Source organism: Triturus cristatus, chromosome 12, assembly GCF_964204655.1.
Source record: "Triturus cristatus chromosome 12, aTriCri1.1, whole genome shotgun sequence".
Taxonomy (NCBI): domain Eukaryota; kingdom Metazoa; phylum Chordata; class Amphibia; order Caudata; family Salamandridae; genus Triturus; species Triturus cristatus.
Window position 1 is genome coordinate 858,477,954 of NC_140595.1, and position 17,528 is coordinate 858,495,481.

Consider the following 17,528-nt stretch of genomic DNA (forward strand, 5'->3'; position numbering starts at 1 on the left):
GAGACAGCTCCAAACTCTGCCTGTTCTGCTTCGTCTTCTTCTTCTTACAGGACTGTGAACATTTACATTGGTCACTTTACCTTACTATGCCTTAAACTTACTTTTAAAATTGTGTATGGATAACTTATCTTACCAGAGGGTTATTTAAAGCCTACTCCTCTTCTTACATGTCATATATTGTCTGCAATGTGGTTACGAGAAGTCTTCACTCAGTTCTCTTGCTTTTCACTTACAGGGACAATCTGAATTTGATCCTGCCCTGCCATAACACAAGAAATATTGGTAAGTATATGTTTCTTTTATTCCTTTATGATGTATTGTCTGGGTTTCCCTTTCTCCCTCTGTACTCACTGTGAAGGGACTGGAGTGATGCCTTGTACTGGGGTTCTGGAGTTATTAAAGACAAGCCTTCCGTCATTTAAATTGAGTTTCACAATGTCTCAGGGCTTTCGGTAATGAGTTTACTAAGAATCGATTCTTTTAATCCCTTTCACTTTTTATACAAATTCTAAAGGCTCTTGGTAAAGAGTTTACTAGAAAATAATTCTTTTAATTCTTTTCACCGTTTATTTTGTCTACAACTTTAGTACGCGGCATGTGAAAGAATCATGCCCGCGTTTGTCTCTGACTCTAACAACTCATTTAAGTCTTTAAGGAGTGTTTGAAATGCATTCAAGAAAGATGCGACGTGTAGAAAGGTCACGCCCGTGCCTGTTAACCTCGGAAGCAGCTGGCAATGACAGCTGAACCGAAATCTATTTTAAACACTCTCTGTGAGGAAAATAGCTACTCGAAGAAAATATTAGTTTGCTGGCTTCAATAGTTTTCTAGGCTACAACACTATTGGACGCATTGAAATTTACAATATGCTCAACAACCTTTTCTCTCAGAATTTATTAAACATTAGCTACGTTTTAAAACACTAACCTGATTCTGTGAGGAATTAAGTGTTGCGAGGAAGCTAACCCCGATTTTACCGCAACCACCCTGACTGACTTCCACGACGCTGGGGAAAACAGGTGCTATTCCATTTAATTCTTCAGTGAAGTGCGCAGTGGAATGTTGAAGCGCACTTCACCAGACTCATTACACCTAAAAGACTAGACTGCTAACAGCGGTGTGCTGTTGCAGTGTCAGAATGTTGGCAGCCATTTTGGAGTTCCTGCGGTGCCAACTAGCGCTCCAAATTAAAGGATTAACTGCCTTTTGGTAAGTTTGTAGGAGTAAAATAGTGGCCAGCGTTAAGTTAGAAGGAGGAAACCTCCTGTGAGTCCTGACAGCCTGGCTCACACATAAAACTGAGTACAGCAGCGAGGTCTTGTGAGTCACACCCTGAAAGAAACGCCTACTTGGAACGACCCACAATGGGCCTAGCTCACACAAAGAACTGATGTCACACCCTCAAAGAACCACCTCACACTTACCTGGGATCTTCCTACTGGGTCTGGCTCACACATAGATCTGAGGACAGTAGCGAGGTCTCGAGGGTCACACCCTCACAGAACCATCTACCTGGGAACCCCTGGAGCCACACACTCTCAATCAACCTACCTGGGAACCCTCTTCCAGGCCTGGTTCACTCACAGAACTGAGGACACACCCTCAAAGAACCTCCTACCTGGGACCCCACTGAGCCACACACCCTCAAAGGAACAGCTACTTGAAATGACCCCACTGTGTGTAGTGCACACAAAGAACTGATGACACACCCTTGGCAGTTCGGGCTGGACTGTTCCCATGAGGCACAGGGTCAGAATGATTTGCATATAGCCATGTCTGAACTGGGGTGGCTGAGTGGGCTAAAGAACGGTGATGGATCAAACACAGATCTGTTGACTGGGTGTGAGTGTTTGATTGGTTCTGATGCTCCGTCCATCACCACCCCCTTTTGTACCACCCTCAAAGAACCACCTACTTGGATTCTCCTGCCACGATTGGCTCACACACAGAAGTGAGGACAGCAGCAAGGTCTCGAGGGTAACACCCTCACAGAACCATCTGGGAGCCACACATCCTCAAAGAACCACCTACCTGGGACCCCACTGAGCCACACATCCTCAAAGAAACACCTACTTGGAACAAGCCCACTGTGTCTAGCTCAAACAAAGAACTGATGACACACCCTCAAAGAACCACCTATTTGGATCCTCCCACCAGGCCTGGCTCACACACAGAACTAAGGACACACCCTCAGGAACCACCTACCTGGATCCTCCCACCAGGCCTGGCTCACACACAGAATTGAGGACACACCCTCAGGAACCACCTACTTGGAACCTCCTACCAGGCCTGGCTAACACACAGAACTGCGGCTACACCCTCACAGTACCATCTACCTGGGACCCCACTGAGCCACACACCCTCACAAAACCGCCTACTTGGGCCCACATAAGAGTGATGGTGCTTACTGAGCATGCGGGGCAGGTTCTCTGAGAGAGTGCTTAGAAGTGCTGACAGTGCACTGTACCCAATGAGGAGGAGGGTGTAAAAGGGTAGATGGCTGCACACTGAGCAGTGAATACTCTCAAGGCTCCTCACACAGGCTATTGTGTTGCCTCTATTTCCGTCAACAGTGTTTTAATCTGAGTTAAGGATAGTGTGTTACGTATCTTTCAAGGAATGTCGATAACAAACAGCACTGTGTGTGACTTGCTCTAAGTGTACAAAAGGTCACATTTGTTATTGGGTGTGTTGAAATGTTGTTGCGAGTAGTGCTGTGGCAAGTTACGTTAAATTGTATTTTTGTAAATTTTCAAAAAATAAAATTTAAGAAATGACTGCCCTTTCTCCTAGGTTCCATCAGATTGGGAATACATGGACATGAACAATGAAACCACAGGGACAGATTTCATCCTGCTTGGACTTACAGACCGCCTAGAGCTGCAGACGCCCATCTTCGTGATATTCCTTCTGATCTATGCCGTCACTGTGGTGGGCAACCTCGGCATTATTCTTGTCATCATTCTGCACTCAAACCTCCACACCCCCATGTATTTCTTCCTCGCAAACTTGTCCTTTGTCGATCTTGGATATTCCACGTGTGTTGTGCCTAAAATGCTGGTGAGCTTTACTACTGGAAGTCATTCCATTTACTTCAACAGTTGTGCACTGCAGTTTTATTTTTTTGTGTCCTTTGTCATTTCTGAATTTTACATCTTGGTGCTCATGGCTTTTGACCGATACATGGCAATATGTTACCCGCTGCACTACACCAGCCAGATGTCGCCCAGGTTCTGTGTTTTGCTAGTGGTGCTCTCTTATATATATGGCTTCACAGACTCAATGACGCAGACCGTGCTGACTTTTCGTCTGTCGTACTGCGGCTCGCGTGAAATCCATGGGTTCTTCTGCTCAGACCCATCCCTCTTGAAGCTCACCTGCAGTGACCTCAGGATAAAGCAGATGATACTGCTCATGTCCGCCGGCTTCAATCTCTCCATCACCTCTCTGGCCATCTTTGTGTCCTACATCTTCATCATCTCAGCTATCCTCCGAATTCGCTCCGCAGACGCAAGACGTAAAACCTTCTCCACTTGTTCTTCACACCTAATGTCTGTCACCATCTACTACGGAACCCTCTTCTTCATGTATCTGAGGCCCAATTCTGAGCAGTCGGTGGATCAAGACAAAGTGGCCACTGTATTCTACTCCGTTATCATTCCCATGTTGAACCCTCTCATCTATGGTCTGAGGAACCGCGAAGTGAAGGAAGCCCTTAAGAAGCGAGTCCACGGACAGTGAGTCCCTTCCACCCCATGGTGTGGTTTGAAGGCACACATGGTTTTGAAAAACCAGCATCCATTGTGAACAATCCCAATATGTGGTGGAATCTGATGTGGTGATAGAAATCTAGAGAATTCCTGGTAGGAATACACTAATGAAATGGGAAAATGCAGCCGCCAACAATCACTGGTTTTTGTGATCTTGTGAGCCCATCATGACCGAAGCGCGTTGCCCCTGAGGGACTCTGCTCTAGTACTGCTAAATTACCTGATGAAAGGATGTATTCAATATTTGTGACTAGTTAAAATATCCATACTTAAAAAGTATGTTTACTGCTATTGTAAGAAAAGAAGGATGAGTGATGACGTTGTACATCTAGTAACTTTCTTACTTCCTCAATTACATGACATGTAGGTCTAGAGGCAAGATGTTGGTTTTACAGCCCCCTCAGGGACACGGATTGCACTATACAAGCCCTCATTGGAGGTTTTCTTGGGAACTAGCATGACAAACCCTTTGCGGCTGCTGTTCAAGAGATGTCCATATTCTGGGGATGACTGAATGCAGTTGCGGCTGGTGACATTTGAAAGTGGTGGGATGTAAAAGTTACATATGACTTTTATGTAACAAGCGAAGCGAGAAAGCTTATCGGATAAATGTGAACTCCGGAGGTACCCTCCTCCCGAGATAAAAATGGAAAATGATTGGCAAATGGTGCATTTCGAAGCAAATTAATTTATTGAGAAAGCAAGTGGAAACGTTTAGTCTTGAAACATTAAACCTATTTAAAACTGCCCCACATCTTACTGCATTCACATGTTCAACAGTTACTGTAAACAGAAGAAAGGGAGATTGACCAGTTGTTGTATGAGGCGTCACCCTATAATCTTCTATTTTTCTCAAGACTTCTTCTTTCCAGTTTTTCCCTGAACTTTTTGCCAAAGAAATTGTTTCTTTGATCACCCTATTGAATCTCTCAACCACCCCATTGGTTTCAGGATGATAAAGAGAACATTTCATGTGTTTTATCCCTCTTACTTTTAGAAAACTCTCCATTTCTTTCGAAACTAACTGGACACAATTGTCCGTCAAAATAGATTCCGGGTAACGCTCTCTGGCCATCAGAGCTTCCAGAAATCTAATCACATGATTTGTTTCAATCCCAGAAGTAAACTGTATTTCAGGCCACCTCGAATACAAGTCCAAAAGCACCAAAATAAAAGTTTGCTGCCCATTCGAGTGAATTGGACCTACAATATCAAGTGCTACCTCTTTCCAAGGACCAGAAGGAAGCTCTCTAAGAATCATAGGTTGTACTCTTACCATTTTTGTTTTATCACTTGTGGAACAAACCATGCAACTTCTAATAACCCTCTCAATTTGTAAATCCATACCAGGCCACCAATACGAGGTACGAAGTCTTTTTTTGTGCAGCGACAACCGGAGCAAGCCATTCAGTGTTAGTGACCTCTTCAATAATTCCACCCTCTTTAAACTTCTGCAACTCCTTCCTCATCTCTTCTTTTATTGTTAAAGGAACACTCCTAACTTTACAGATAGAAGGTTGTGAATCAGAACGTAGAGGTGTGTTCAATTTAAAATCTTTAAGACAACCTAAATCCTTCCTGAATACCCTCGGAAATTTTCTTTTGATGTCACTCACAATATCAGCATCAGAAGTAAGAAGAACATTCTGAATTTGTTGTTTAAGAATAATTGGCAAGGGATTCCCAGGGTCTAACATAACACCCAAATCAGCCTGGTGAAACCAGCTGATGATGCTGTCCCCCTTCTTGGAAACATATATCTTTCCAGACACATAACGTCCTCGATACTCAATCAAACCTACAAAGTATCCACACAGCGGTATGGGTTCTCCCCCATACGCCAATGGACGTATATCAGCCTTGAGTAAATGGACGTATATCAGCCTTGAGTAAAGGTCATTTATGCGCAAGCTTTGTGTGATAGAAAGCTTTAGAAATAATTGTAATTTTTGCCCCAGAGTCAAAAAGGACTTTAGTTGACTCACCCTCTACTTGTATTGTATCCAGAGGGCAAGATCTTTGTTCATTTGAAGCAAGCTCATGAACCCCAGATTCAACTTGGACCACAATCTGTCCACAGACAAAATCTTCTTCTTGAACCTCCGTATCTACGGATTTAACATTGCTGTTTGAACTTTTCGTTTTACAAACCAGCGAGAGGTGACCCTTACGCTTACATTTTGCACAAATCACCTTCAAGGCAGGACATTTCTTGTCATTAGCATAATGTCCTAACTTGTCACACCTAAAACATTTTGGAACAAAAGGTTTGTTTTTTGTTCTGACAGTAGTTTCACCCTTAGATGTGCTCTTATCTGTGTTTTCTTCCTTAACAGTTTGAACAGATACACGTACATCCTTTTTTAAAGTGTCTACACATTTCAAAGAGTTCTCAATTCTCTTTGCCACTTGCAATACCTCATCTAGAGAAGGTTCATCTCTTAACCTCTTAACCATAGTTCTTCTCGAACCTTTTCCAAATTACAACCTAACATAAACTGGTCTCTTATCCTTTCATCTAATAGTTGATCAAATTTACAAGAAGACGCTAGCTTACGAAGCTGTGTAACATACACCTCTACAGATTCACCTTCATTTTGGATTCTTTTCGTGAACTGATACCTTTCGAGTATGGTGCTGACCTTTGGCAAATAATGATTATCCAATTTCTTAATACAAATGTCATATTCATTAAGACCCCTACTCTCAGCATCAGAAAGATTCGCCAAATGATCAAACACGTCCTGTCCCTCAGACCCAAGACAATGTAAAAGAAGAGAAGTCCTCCTTTCTGCACTAAGACTCACTCCACAGACTTTCGCATATCTTTCAAACACTCTCTTCCACTTTTTCCATTTAATGTTGGGTTCACCAGGTTCAGATAAGAAAAAGGGGGGAAAAGTGACGTTTTGCATGGTTGCGTAACACTTTTTTCCTGTGTAAACAACAAAAGAAAAGTTGATGAAATGTAACAGCTCAACTTAAGAGGAGAGATCAACTGCACAGAAAAGAGTTATGCAAAAATCAAACATTAGCAGAAACTATACATGTTAACTGTGCAATGCTTCTACTGTGCAAATGAGCACACAAAACAAGAAAATTGATGAAGTCACCCTCCAACAGATACCACCTTCCCTCCTTATTAACTGCACTTGAACCTGGTATAAACTTTCAAGCAAGTGAAATACACATATGTTCTGGAATCCGATGCCCTGCTGGATGAAAACGCCGGATTTGGATGAAAACGCACTGTCCGTGAGGGCAGGATCCTGAAAATGAGGGTTCTTAAACAGCTTAAAAAAAACGAATCAGCTACTAATGAGTCGCTTCCGTGACGAATCTGCAGACAGCCTCACAGCTACTGCCGCAGTGTCCGTGAGCGCCGACTTCCGCTTGCCTGCCACGAACCAGCAATAAACAGCTCAGCCGAAGTCGCTTCCGTGACGAATCTGCAGACAGCCTCACAGCTACTGCCGCACTGTCCGTGAACTGACTTCCGCCTTCCTGCCACGAAAGTACTGTGACGAAACTCCGAGACTTGGTGAGATTCCAGAACAGGCGTCGAACGATCACCAAATCCCTTGTCAGCATTCACCTACGTCATCATTTCCCTTGAGCAGACGAGGGATGACGAGCTCCGATGAAACAACGGTCACAACGGAGCGAAGTCACAGTTTCCGACCAGCTCACACGGACTAACCAAGTGCAGACAACCAATCAGCCACAGAAACAAAGGTACGTTGCTACTTGATACCTCGAACAGCAAACGCTTCAAAGTCAAAGCCTTGCTAGATGAGAGATATTCACTGTATAAGATAGGGGCGAGCCCGCGTCGATTCTCCTCTTTTAAATATATATTTGAACACAAGAGTATTTACGCGGCGAATACTCCCAGCCCCACAGCTCAAGAGTACAGCACCTTTCACATAAAAAACCGCAGAACGATGGGAGTGTTGGCTCCTTCCTAGGTACAGATGCCGACTACGCCAATGTAGGAATCTCACCAGGATCAATGATGACACAAGACATGTAGGATTCCAAGGAATTATGCAGGTTTAATCCAAGGGTAATGGACCCACCCAAAACCACATCTAGCTCTGCTCAGTAAACAGCTCGTTCTCCTGCTCACCTTCAAATCTATACATTCTATATCCTAGGCAACACAGCAAGTCACCCTCTCAAGACATGGAACATATCTATGTCATAACTAGATGACATAGTGACACACCAGGACATCTAGGATACCACAGTCTTGAAACATTAAACTTATTTAAAACTGCCCCACATCTTACTGCATTCACATGTTCAACAGTTACTGTAATGTGGATGTTGCACAGTGCAACAACTTCAGGCCCTTAAAGTGTGAGCTTGCCCTGTGTCTCGCACTGCATGCAGCCTCGACTTTGGGACGCAATGCTCTAACCAGGAGTCAGTAAGTACCAACACCTGCTGGCTACAATGAGTTGTATAGGAATATGTGCAGCCTGGTCTTTAAGCGGGATGTAAAAAGTGGGGTCTCTAAAATATAATTCTTTGATTTACATGGTGTGCCACCTGACCAGTATTTTGGTTTCTCTCTGAGATGTTATTGCATCCAGATGTATAACACAGGGGACATACAAATAAAACCTGCCAGTACTATTGTCTTTGTCAATAGTTGTTAGCTGTTTAAGATAAATGAGCAACAATGATTTGTTATAAATAATTAACAGTGGAAATGTTTCAATTCTGAAATTGCGAAACTGTGAATTAAATAGTATTGAGGCCTGTGGAAAGAGTATTGGCCCCAGTTATGTGCTCTTTATGTATGGTATGTAATCTCTTTTTCTCTGCACATCTCGTCCATCTGCACATCTTCAATGGCCTCTCTTCCCTCTTCGTCACCCTCTTTTCATTCTTCTAAGAATGCACTTCCTCACATCTCCCTCATTTAACCACAAACATACACTGCACACACTCACATTTAAGAAATGTATTTCCTTTTACTCTTGTCTTGTAAATATTTTGACATCTGTGCAGGGCTGGACTGGGAACCAAAACCGGCGCTGGCAAAATGCTCGACCGGCTCCCCGGGGGTTTGGGGGTGCGGCCGAGCTGTTTGCCAGGGCCGGTTTCGGCCGATTTTGTTACACGGGCCGACATTGCAGCTATGCTGCAAAAATGGCCCTGTAACAAAAACGGCCCCCCAGGGGCCCCAAAACAGCCCTTACCCCAGCAGCCCACCGGGGAAATGCCTAGTGCCCACTACGGCCAGTCCGGCCCTGCATCTCTGCACCCCGGTCAAGCACATTTACACAGAATTTAATTTGCAGCTGGAATACATGACCCTTGTTCTGTGTGCTCTGCAGAGAGGCCGACCACTGACAGCCACTTGGCGTTGTCTTCACCAGAGCGCTCAATCACAGCCCCTCATAAACACCTGCACAACTCAGCACTATACAAGAGTAACAGGATGCACACAAAAAGACAGAAACACCGCAGGATGAAATAGCTAACATTCTCGGAGAATGCAAGTTTAAGTAGAACGTGAAATAAAAGAGGAACTAAATTCTGCCATGCATTGCCTTACCATGTTTAACATTCATTGTTCATAAAACAGACCATGTTTTAGGCATTAATGTCAAGGGCATGAAGATAGGGCCAGTTTCATCCTCATACAGCAGATAACTGTCTTTACGATAAGCACATATTTCTCCCCTTGCGCTTGTCTCAGATATTTGGATCAACTTGGCGAGGGAACAAGAGCCCTAACCGTCTTTTGGACCACTTTGGCGGGGCAACAATTCCAGCAGCTCCACTTCTAAAGGGGCCGGCGACCTGCAGCCAGGGCCTGGGGTGTCAGAGTGGGGGAGGTTAGCGTGGGGAGGGGTCTCAGCACAATATACACAACACAAGATTAGCATTTTAATGCTTGCCATCACTGGGAACAAAGCCTCAAATCACAGATGCTTGCACCCAGTCCTGCCGTGTGGCAAATGCGAAAGGATGGGATCTATGCCTGTGAATGATGGACGTCTGGTCTCACGCGAGGATGGAGACTTCAGCGCCCGAAACGGTGGCGCTGATGGTGTCACTGGCCTACAGTGGATACCACCATAGACTACAATGGCAATGAGCGGCTTTAGGAAGGTGAGGCCTGCGTCCTACTTCACATTGCAGAACTTTGATTAACTTCCTGGCTTCCGTCTCCTGCTACAGAGCGAGGCGGGGTAGGCAGGTTTGATTGACAGCTCAGTCTTGAACACATCGATTTGTGTAGAGATACTATTGTATCTCTAAATCAATCTATTAAACGTGTAGGAATTTCAGAGGGGCGCAGCCCCAGAGCCCTAATGGAGAGACCACCCTTTGTCGAACGGCAATGAAAACTTCAGAGCATTTGATGAACGATGCAAACTAGGGACATTTGTAGATCAGAGCCCTCCAGGAGAGGTATCAGATGATGGCATGTTCAGATCTGACAAAGATTTGAGAGACGCTTCCTTGGCACCTCTTGACAAAAGGAATGAGTGCAGGAGAAACTTGCTCATGGGAGTTCCAGTCTAAAAACAAAAAACCTTACTGAGCTCAACAAACATGGCACCTTCTCGACTATGTTCGCTCCTTTTACTGCGAGCGCCACGCTGGCATCCGCAGTCAAGGCTTTAGAGATCAGGGGCAAGCAGGTGGGACTCTCTAAATAGGGTGGGCGGTTCTCAGCCTTGAGAGTGGCAGCCATAGTCTCCACTGGCTAAGAGGGTCACCCATCAGGCTCTAAATGAGCCTATCAGAAACATCCTTTACCTAAATGAGCCTATCGTAAACATCTTTTATCTAAATGAGCCTATCGGAAACATCCTTTACCTAAATGAGCCTATCGGAAGCATCCTTTACCTAAATGAGCCTATCAAAATCATCCTTTACCTAAATGAGCCTATCGGAAGCATCCTTCCAACCGTAGAAGAAGAATCCGTCTAAGCGCCTAAGGCTCCACTTGAGTGAATGCTCATTATAGGCACACCATTCCAGAGGAGGGGCTTGGAGATTGTGGGACCACTCACTCAAGGGCACAAGAAGGTATTGTTCATGGTCATTATACATCTTGGTACCTGGAAGCTACCCCTCTCAGGGAAATGTGTGCACCCCTGAAATGCAAATACTTCAGATCAAAACCCTCTAGGCCCTGGTTCTCAAAAGAACTTTGCGAAGAAAGAAAGTTTATCAGAAAACGTGAGACAGCATGGAGGCAAGTGCCATCTCACCTGAGTGTGGCTAAGCTTAGCAAAGCAAGAAAACCATAAAAAGACCGAATCCTCAGAGCCAAACCCTCCCAAATCAGAGCCCTCGTGAACTCCTCATAGAATAGACTGAAGCGCCTGTTCAAGGTCACTGCACAGACCACAAACCTCTCCAGCACCTCAGCTCCAGGTCATCCATTGTCCGCTGGAACTACTTCACGGATTTCTTTGCTAAAATATTAGAGACATATCTCACTACCCCCAGCGACTCCCTAGAAACAGGTCAACCTCCTCCGTACTCTAGAACTACGCATGGGATGTGGAAGCAGAGTCCTCAAGTGGTTCTCCTCATACCTAACCAACCATTCCCAAATTGGGAAAATGGGCATCTCATTCTCGAGACCTGCCAGTGTTCCCCAGGGGGTCACTTACGGTTTAATCCTCTCCCAAAACTGCTTGCATTAGCCACAGGGCGCTGCACATCTCTTCACCCGCCTATCTAAGCGTTAAACTGGAAATCTCCAGAGCAAACAGGGGTTCCAGAAATGCCCAATCCCTGCTCTTGGGACCCCCACTTTAAGTCAAGTACGATACATGAACCAGTCTTTCTCTGGTAGCGCCACTAAAATCTAGAACTCTCTGCCTCCCTCCCTCCGCCTAACCTCCTTCTTAGTCACCTTCCAAAAGGACCTCAAGCTCCTCCTATTTGACTGACAGGGAAACAACCATTACAACGCATTCATTACTACGCACTACCTTTACAACGCAGTCATTGCAACACATCATCCTTTACATTGCATGCCATTACAACGCATGTCACTACAGCACATGTCACCACAGCACATGTTATTACAACGCATGCCACTACAACGCATGCCACTACAACGCATTATAAGGTAAGTAATGGGAAATAGTAATTTTTACCCCTACATTATCCAACACTTAACCAAATGTTGCACTCACTAGAGCGGGAATAGTCATTTTTACACCTACACTATCCAACACTTACACTACTATTGCCCTAAAAGTATTATGCGTTGTAATGGTATGCGTTGTAATGGTATGCGTTGTAAAAGAATGCGTTGTAAGGGTAGTTTCTAAAAATGTGTTGTGATGCATGCGTTGTAAAACCATGCGTTGTTATGGATGTTGCGATGTAAAAACCGCGTTGTAAAGGCATGCGTTGTAAAAGTTTGTGTTGTAACGTGTCCTATTTGACTGACATCTTGGTTAATCACCATCGACCAAACTTAAGTACTCTCTCCACTGCGATCTGAACTACCCCCGTTATATGCCCCCACCATCTAAATCGATGCTTTAACTTTGCTTGTCCTCTGAACGAGTGCGGTAACTGTCCCTTGTGGTAACTCCTGCACACATCTACTGATGTAAAGGTCCAAGTTTAATTACTATAAATGTAACCTGCTGCAACCCATGTATCCTGCCTGCTGGAAAGCGCTCTGATGCCTTCGTGCTTTGTCTGCACTTTATTACATTGCAAAAATAAATGAATAAAAATGAATGCAAAGACTATAGCCTCAGCTGTCACCTTGCTCGGCTCTGCGTGGCTTGATAAATCTAGAATAAAGCAAGGCAGAGCACATTGCTGCGTTGCGTTACTCTCCCAGGGAGGCGCTCCATGGGTCGAGTGTGGGTGTACCCACAATCACCAATGTATTTTGGTGCACCCTCAGATCTCCCACGAGCGGTAGACCCAGAAATGTGTCAAAATGCTACGCCTCCCCTGGGGAGGTGTAACAAGAAGAAACACCTTTATGTCTCCTTGTTTTTTCCTCTTTTCATGTGTGCTGGATTGTGCAGGACACATAGAAAGAGGACTATGCCTCTCAGCATTGTTTTTGTGCAGGAAGGTGTCCCATGATGCAAGGGTGTGTGCGTTGGCCCTAAGCAGCACATGGTGCGCCAGCACAAAGAAAGGACAGAAATGCACCCGTACAATGTTAAATCTGATTCATTCCTGCCCTTTCACACCGCGCAGCGCAGCACAGCAAGGTGGCTTTCTACGTTGCGCTGTGTGAAAGTATGATAAAACTCGGACGTATTTATTTTTTTTTTTAATGAATCACACAAGATCTTCTAGATATTTGGGGGCAGATTCATGAGTTTTTGCCGTAGGGCAGCGCTGAGGCCTTCCTGCTGCGCTTCCCTACGGCAAAAGAAAAGGGCAGGGATGCGCCGTATCTATAAAATGCGGCACATTCCTGTCCTTTTCCCCTGTGCCGGCGCACAATGGGCTGCAGGCACCTATGCACCATGGTGCAAGGGTGCCTGCGTTGCGGAGATGAATATTTTTGTACAGGAAGGGAAACCTTTCTGCACAAAAATAATCACAAGAGGTTTTTCCTCTTTGTATGGGTGCTGCAGAATGCAGCACACACAGAAAAAGGAAAAACGAGGAGAAATAAAGATATTTCTCCCCGTTGCGCCTCCCTTACGCCTCCCCTGGGGAGGCGGAAGCTTTTGGCGCTGCCTCTGATTTACGATTTCTCGTAAATCTGGGGCAGTGTCAAAAGGCCATGGGTGTTGCTGGGAACGCCCCCAGCAACACCCATTGCACGCCCCTTTAACGCAGAACACTGCGTTAAAGGGACTGATATTTATGAGGCAGCATTAAGCCACAAAAAGTGGCTCAGTGCTGCTTGATAAATATCACGCAGGCTTCTGCGCCACAGAACGTCACCAAAAGTGACGTTCCGATGGCGCAACGGGCCTCAGAAATCTGCCCCATAATGTGCAATGTTGTCGCAGTTCTGGGTGTCTAGTCATTCCTGGCTCTTCTGGACGGGGCTTCGGGCACACGGGCCAGGCATCCAATGGACTGTGGAAATTTAGCTCGCAAACTGAACATTATCTGCGCCATCTTGCCCCTCCCCAGCACCACGCACAAGCGAACGCACGGCCGCCATTTTAGGCACCCCACTCTCTCCCCGCTCACTCTCGACCGCCAGCGCTTTCCCCTGGCGCTGCAAGCATCCCCCGCGCGCTGGCCACCCCCGCTCTCTCATACAGGCCATAAACCCTCTCCTTCTGCGCGACCCTGCTACGGAACCACTTCCGACCGACAACCCATACATGGTCATGCCTCTCCTTTGATAACCCCCTTCCTCTGCGCCCCATTGTCTGAACTGGTCCCAGGCCATCGCCTAGCCCTGCGGATGCAGTTTATTGCCCCTACTGTAAGGGAAACACCCCACATCAAAGGGATTACAGTAGAATCAAAGCCCCTACCCCCTGAGACCCGGCCGGTTGCACACACCCCCGGGAATTAGCGGAATTCCCTGCTGCGCGATAGCCATCTCCCACTGCGGGTAGGGTGGGAACTTCTACTGTATCTATGTGTGGGATCGGATCTGAGCCGGGGCTTCAGGGGATGTTCTTTCAGGCATCAAGGGAGTCTCAAGAATATACTATGTGTAATAAAGCAATAAACCAGTGTATAAGAGACCAGGTCTCAGAGATGCAGTTAGAGCACCTCGTGACGATACCTTGCTGTCTGATCTGATGTGTTCTGCTCCGACGGAATAAAACTTTGTTTCCTGCCTTCCAGTCTCCGGCGCCTGCCTCTTTTATTGGTAAATTATCGAGTGGTATGAGAGGCGATTACCGCCGGGCAAATACTTGAAAGATTATCGACTGAAACTGCCGCTACCATTTAACAATTGGCGTCCCAAACGTGGGGCCCATCAGCGACACGTGGATCCAGTGGGAGAGGTCCCGACGACAGAGTGAACGACTGCAACGATCGGGAGAGCTCCTGCCCAATAGACCCTCGTCTGGCAGCCGATCATCCGAACTTCACTGGTTCCGAGCAGACCTCTCTCGAGTGATCTACGGTCCTGACTGGGAACCATCAGGAGTGCCGCGGCAAATACGGAGAATAGAGGACGATCGGGCGCTGGAGGCGGAAGACGAGAAACTGTCCACGCGGTCCGGGTAAGGTCGTGAAATACGACAAAAGTGCGAAATAATTGATTGATTGTTTGAATACTAGTATTGCTCATTGATTGTTCTCTTTGAGATATTCGCTGTCTACAAACGGGGAGGAGTAGAAATACTCTCTCTCTCTCTCCCTTTGCAGATAGTGAAGGGTAGGTAACGCAGACTTTTGTCCCCGTTGAAACCCGTCGTGCCTATCTTTATCTCCCCATTGATTGATTGTCCGAACATTGATTGTTTTGAAGAATAGTGCTTTTTGAGATATTCTCTGTTTGCAAATAACGTAGAATAGGAATATTCTGTCTAGTCTTTGCAAATAGTGAAGGGTAGGTAACGCAGACTTTTGTCCCCGTTGAAACCCGTCGTGCCTATCTTTATCTCCCCATTGATTGATTGATTGATTGTCCGAACACTAGTTGTTCGATATTGGTTCTTTGGAGGTATTCTCTGCTTACAAATAACGAGGAATAGAGATATTCTGTCTAGTCTTTGCAAGCAGTGAAAAGATAGGTAGTGCTGACTTTTGTCCCCGTTGAAACCCGTCATGCCTATCTTCTCCCCACTGATTGGTAGTTGGTTCTGCCCGGACCGCTTATTAGAGGTGAACCACCCGGCTCCACTGGAAGGCACCCCTAATAAGGACATGTTCACTAAATATGGACTAGTCGCCGTAGCTTATAGCAAGCTGTGGCATAAATATACCAAGAAGGACCCCGAAAGTCAGTGGCCACTGATGGGATCCTTCGACGACCACAAGATAGAAGCGCTAGAAGTAGCTCTGCGTAGCAATAAGACGACGCCTACTATGCTTGACAGTATTGGCATGTGGCGCAAAGAAGCGACGCAACGGAAAAAGAGGGAAGAAGTAAAAGCAGAAAAGGAATTACGAAAGGCAGCTCACCTTGCCGCTAGAAAGTTAGAAGAAGACATAAAGGAGAGAAGGGAAACTAAACTAAGACAGGAGCCCGAAACCTCAGGCCAGTACGCTGTTAGGACCCCTTCTTTGCTCTACCCTGAGTTGTCCTCCAAGCAGCGAACGAATGACGAATTACTGTTAGGTCCCCCGATCATTTACATGCCCCCTCCGTATGCACCCTCCCAATCAGTAGTGCAACACCCACAACCCCCGAACACGAGCGAAAGCAGTACAGGGGCCTCGGCCCTCACGGCCTCCGCGCCGGCTGAGCCTCTTGTACTGAACCCAATGTCGACTACAACGCTAGATGACCATGAGAGGGGAAAGAAAGAGTCCACCAGAATGAATCGATTAACTAAGGATGAACGAACAGGAATCGACAAGATAGTAAAGGCACTGGTAGGATCCTTTTTGACCTTACAAAAACTAAAATAACGCTAGGAGTTAGCCCTTTGTGGGACATATGAAACCAAGGGAAGGAGTCAAGCTCACGGTCGAGACGACCACGAGGTAGCCCGACTCCATTACTCTCGCTACCTAAACATGTCTGCCCTACTGCCCACCCCGCCCAATAAGCATGACAAAATCCCGCACAAACGGAAGCCTGCTGACACCCACCATCGACGTCACCGAACTAGGGCTAGATCGCGCACAATTGGGCTATGTTATTTTTCCGATTGCACAGTCACCTCCTTGTGCTCGTCATCAGACTACAAATATGTACAAACACTCCAACGAAGTAATGTAGTTATAACATTTTAATAACTTATAGGATATAACAAACACACCAACAGGGTAAACAGGTTAAAACACGTTTTAAAACAACTATTTACATGACAGTCTGCTGCAACCTCCATCCCAAAGCCTTAACGTCCACGTGACACCGTCCTCGCCTCTCCTTCCTCGAAATTGCAACATTGGCCTGTTTTGGGCGGTCCCTCTTAGTTGACTTTGGGCTATAAAAGCCATGCAAAAATCCATTGACATCAGTGGCGAGCGATTGTGCGAATAGGCCGGAGGCTATACGAAGCGCCGAAGTTCTGGCAACACCAAGGCGGAGCCCGCCACGCTGTGCGGGCCTTTCCGCTTTCTCTTCTTCTTTCTTTAATGAGGGCTGGTGCCCTGGCGGGGGGAAGCGACGCGGACGGGCCTCCCCCACCTCCCCAGGTGGAGGCTTGCCGGGCACCCCAACCGTCTTTGACTCTCCGGCCAGCTAAGCTGCACCCCAACCGTCTTTGACTCTCCGGCCAGCTAAGCTGCACCCAACCGTCTTTAATTCGCCGACCAGCTAAGCTGCACCCAACTGTCTTTCACTCACCGGCCAGCTAAGCTGCACCCAGCCATCTTTTTCATCGGCCTGCTGAATTTCACCCTGGCACGCTGTGCGGGTCTTCCCAGTCACTTCTTCCTTCAATAACGGAGGGTGCCCTGGCGGGGGGAGGCGACGCGGACGAGCCTCCCCCACCTCCCCAGGTGGAGGCTCGCCAGCAGATGAGGGCACCCCAAACCGCATCTTTCACACGTCAGCCAGCTGAGTTGCGCCTTGCCACTTCATTCGCCGTTCGGCTGAGCCGGCACCCCTGCACGCGGCCGCCAGGCAACCACCCAAGCACCGGGTTCACCAGGACTGCCGCTAGCACCCGACGTGAGGAGTGGGCCCCCGCAGCA

At 46.6% G+C, this 17,528-nt stretch overlaps 1 protein-coding gene across 1 annotated transcript; it reads left to right on the top strand.

Moving 5' to 3' along the window:
- Positions 1-232: 232 nt before the first annotated feature.
- LOC146783112 (olfactory receptor 5B12-like) lies at positions 233-3,741 on the top strand. The gene is made up of 2 exons (XM_085636894.1): positions 233-282; positions 2,794-3,741. Exon 2 carries the CDS (start codon positions 2,815-2,817, stop codon positions 3,739-3,741), a length of 927 nt encoding a protein of 308 aa, XP_085493020.1. The 5' UTR covers positions 233-282; positions 2,794-2,814.
- Positions 3,742-17,528: the final 13,787 nt, after the last annotated feature.

Bases quoted from the DNA above. Each gene is read 5' to 3' on its own strand.
- LOC146783112 (XM_085636894.1), top strand. From the start codon at position 2,815: ATGGACATGAACAATGAAACCACAGGGACAGATTTCATCCTGCTTGGA.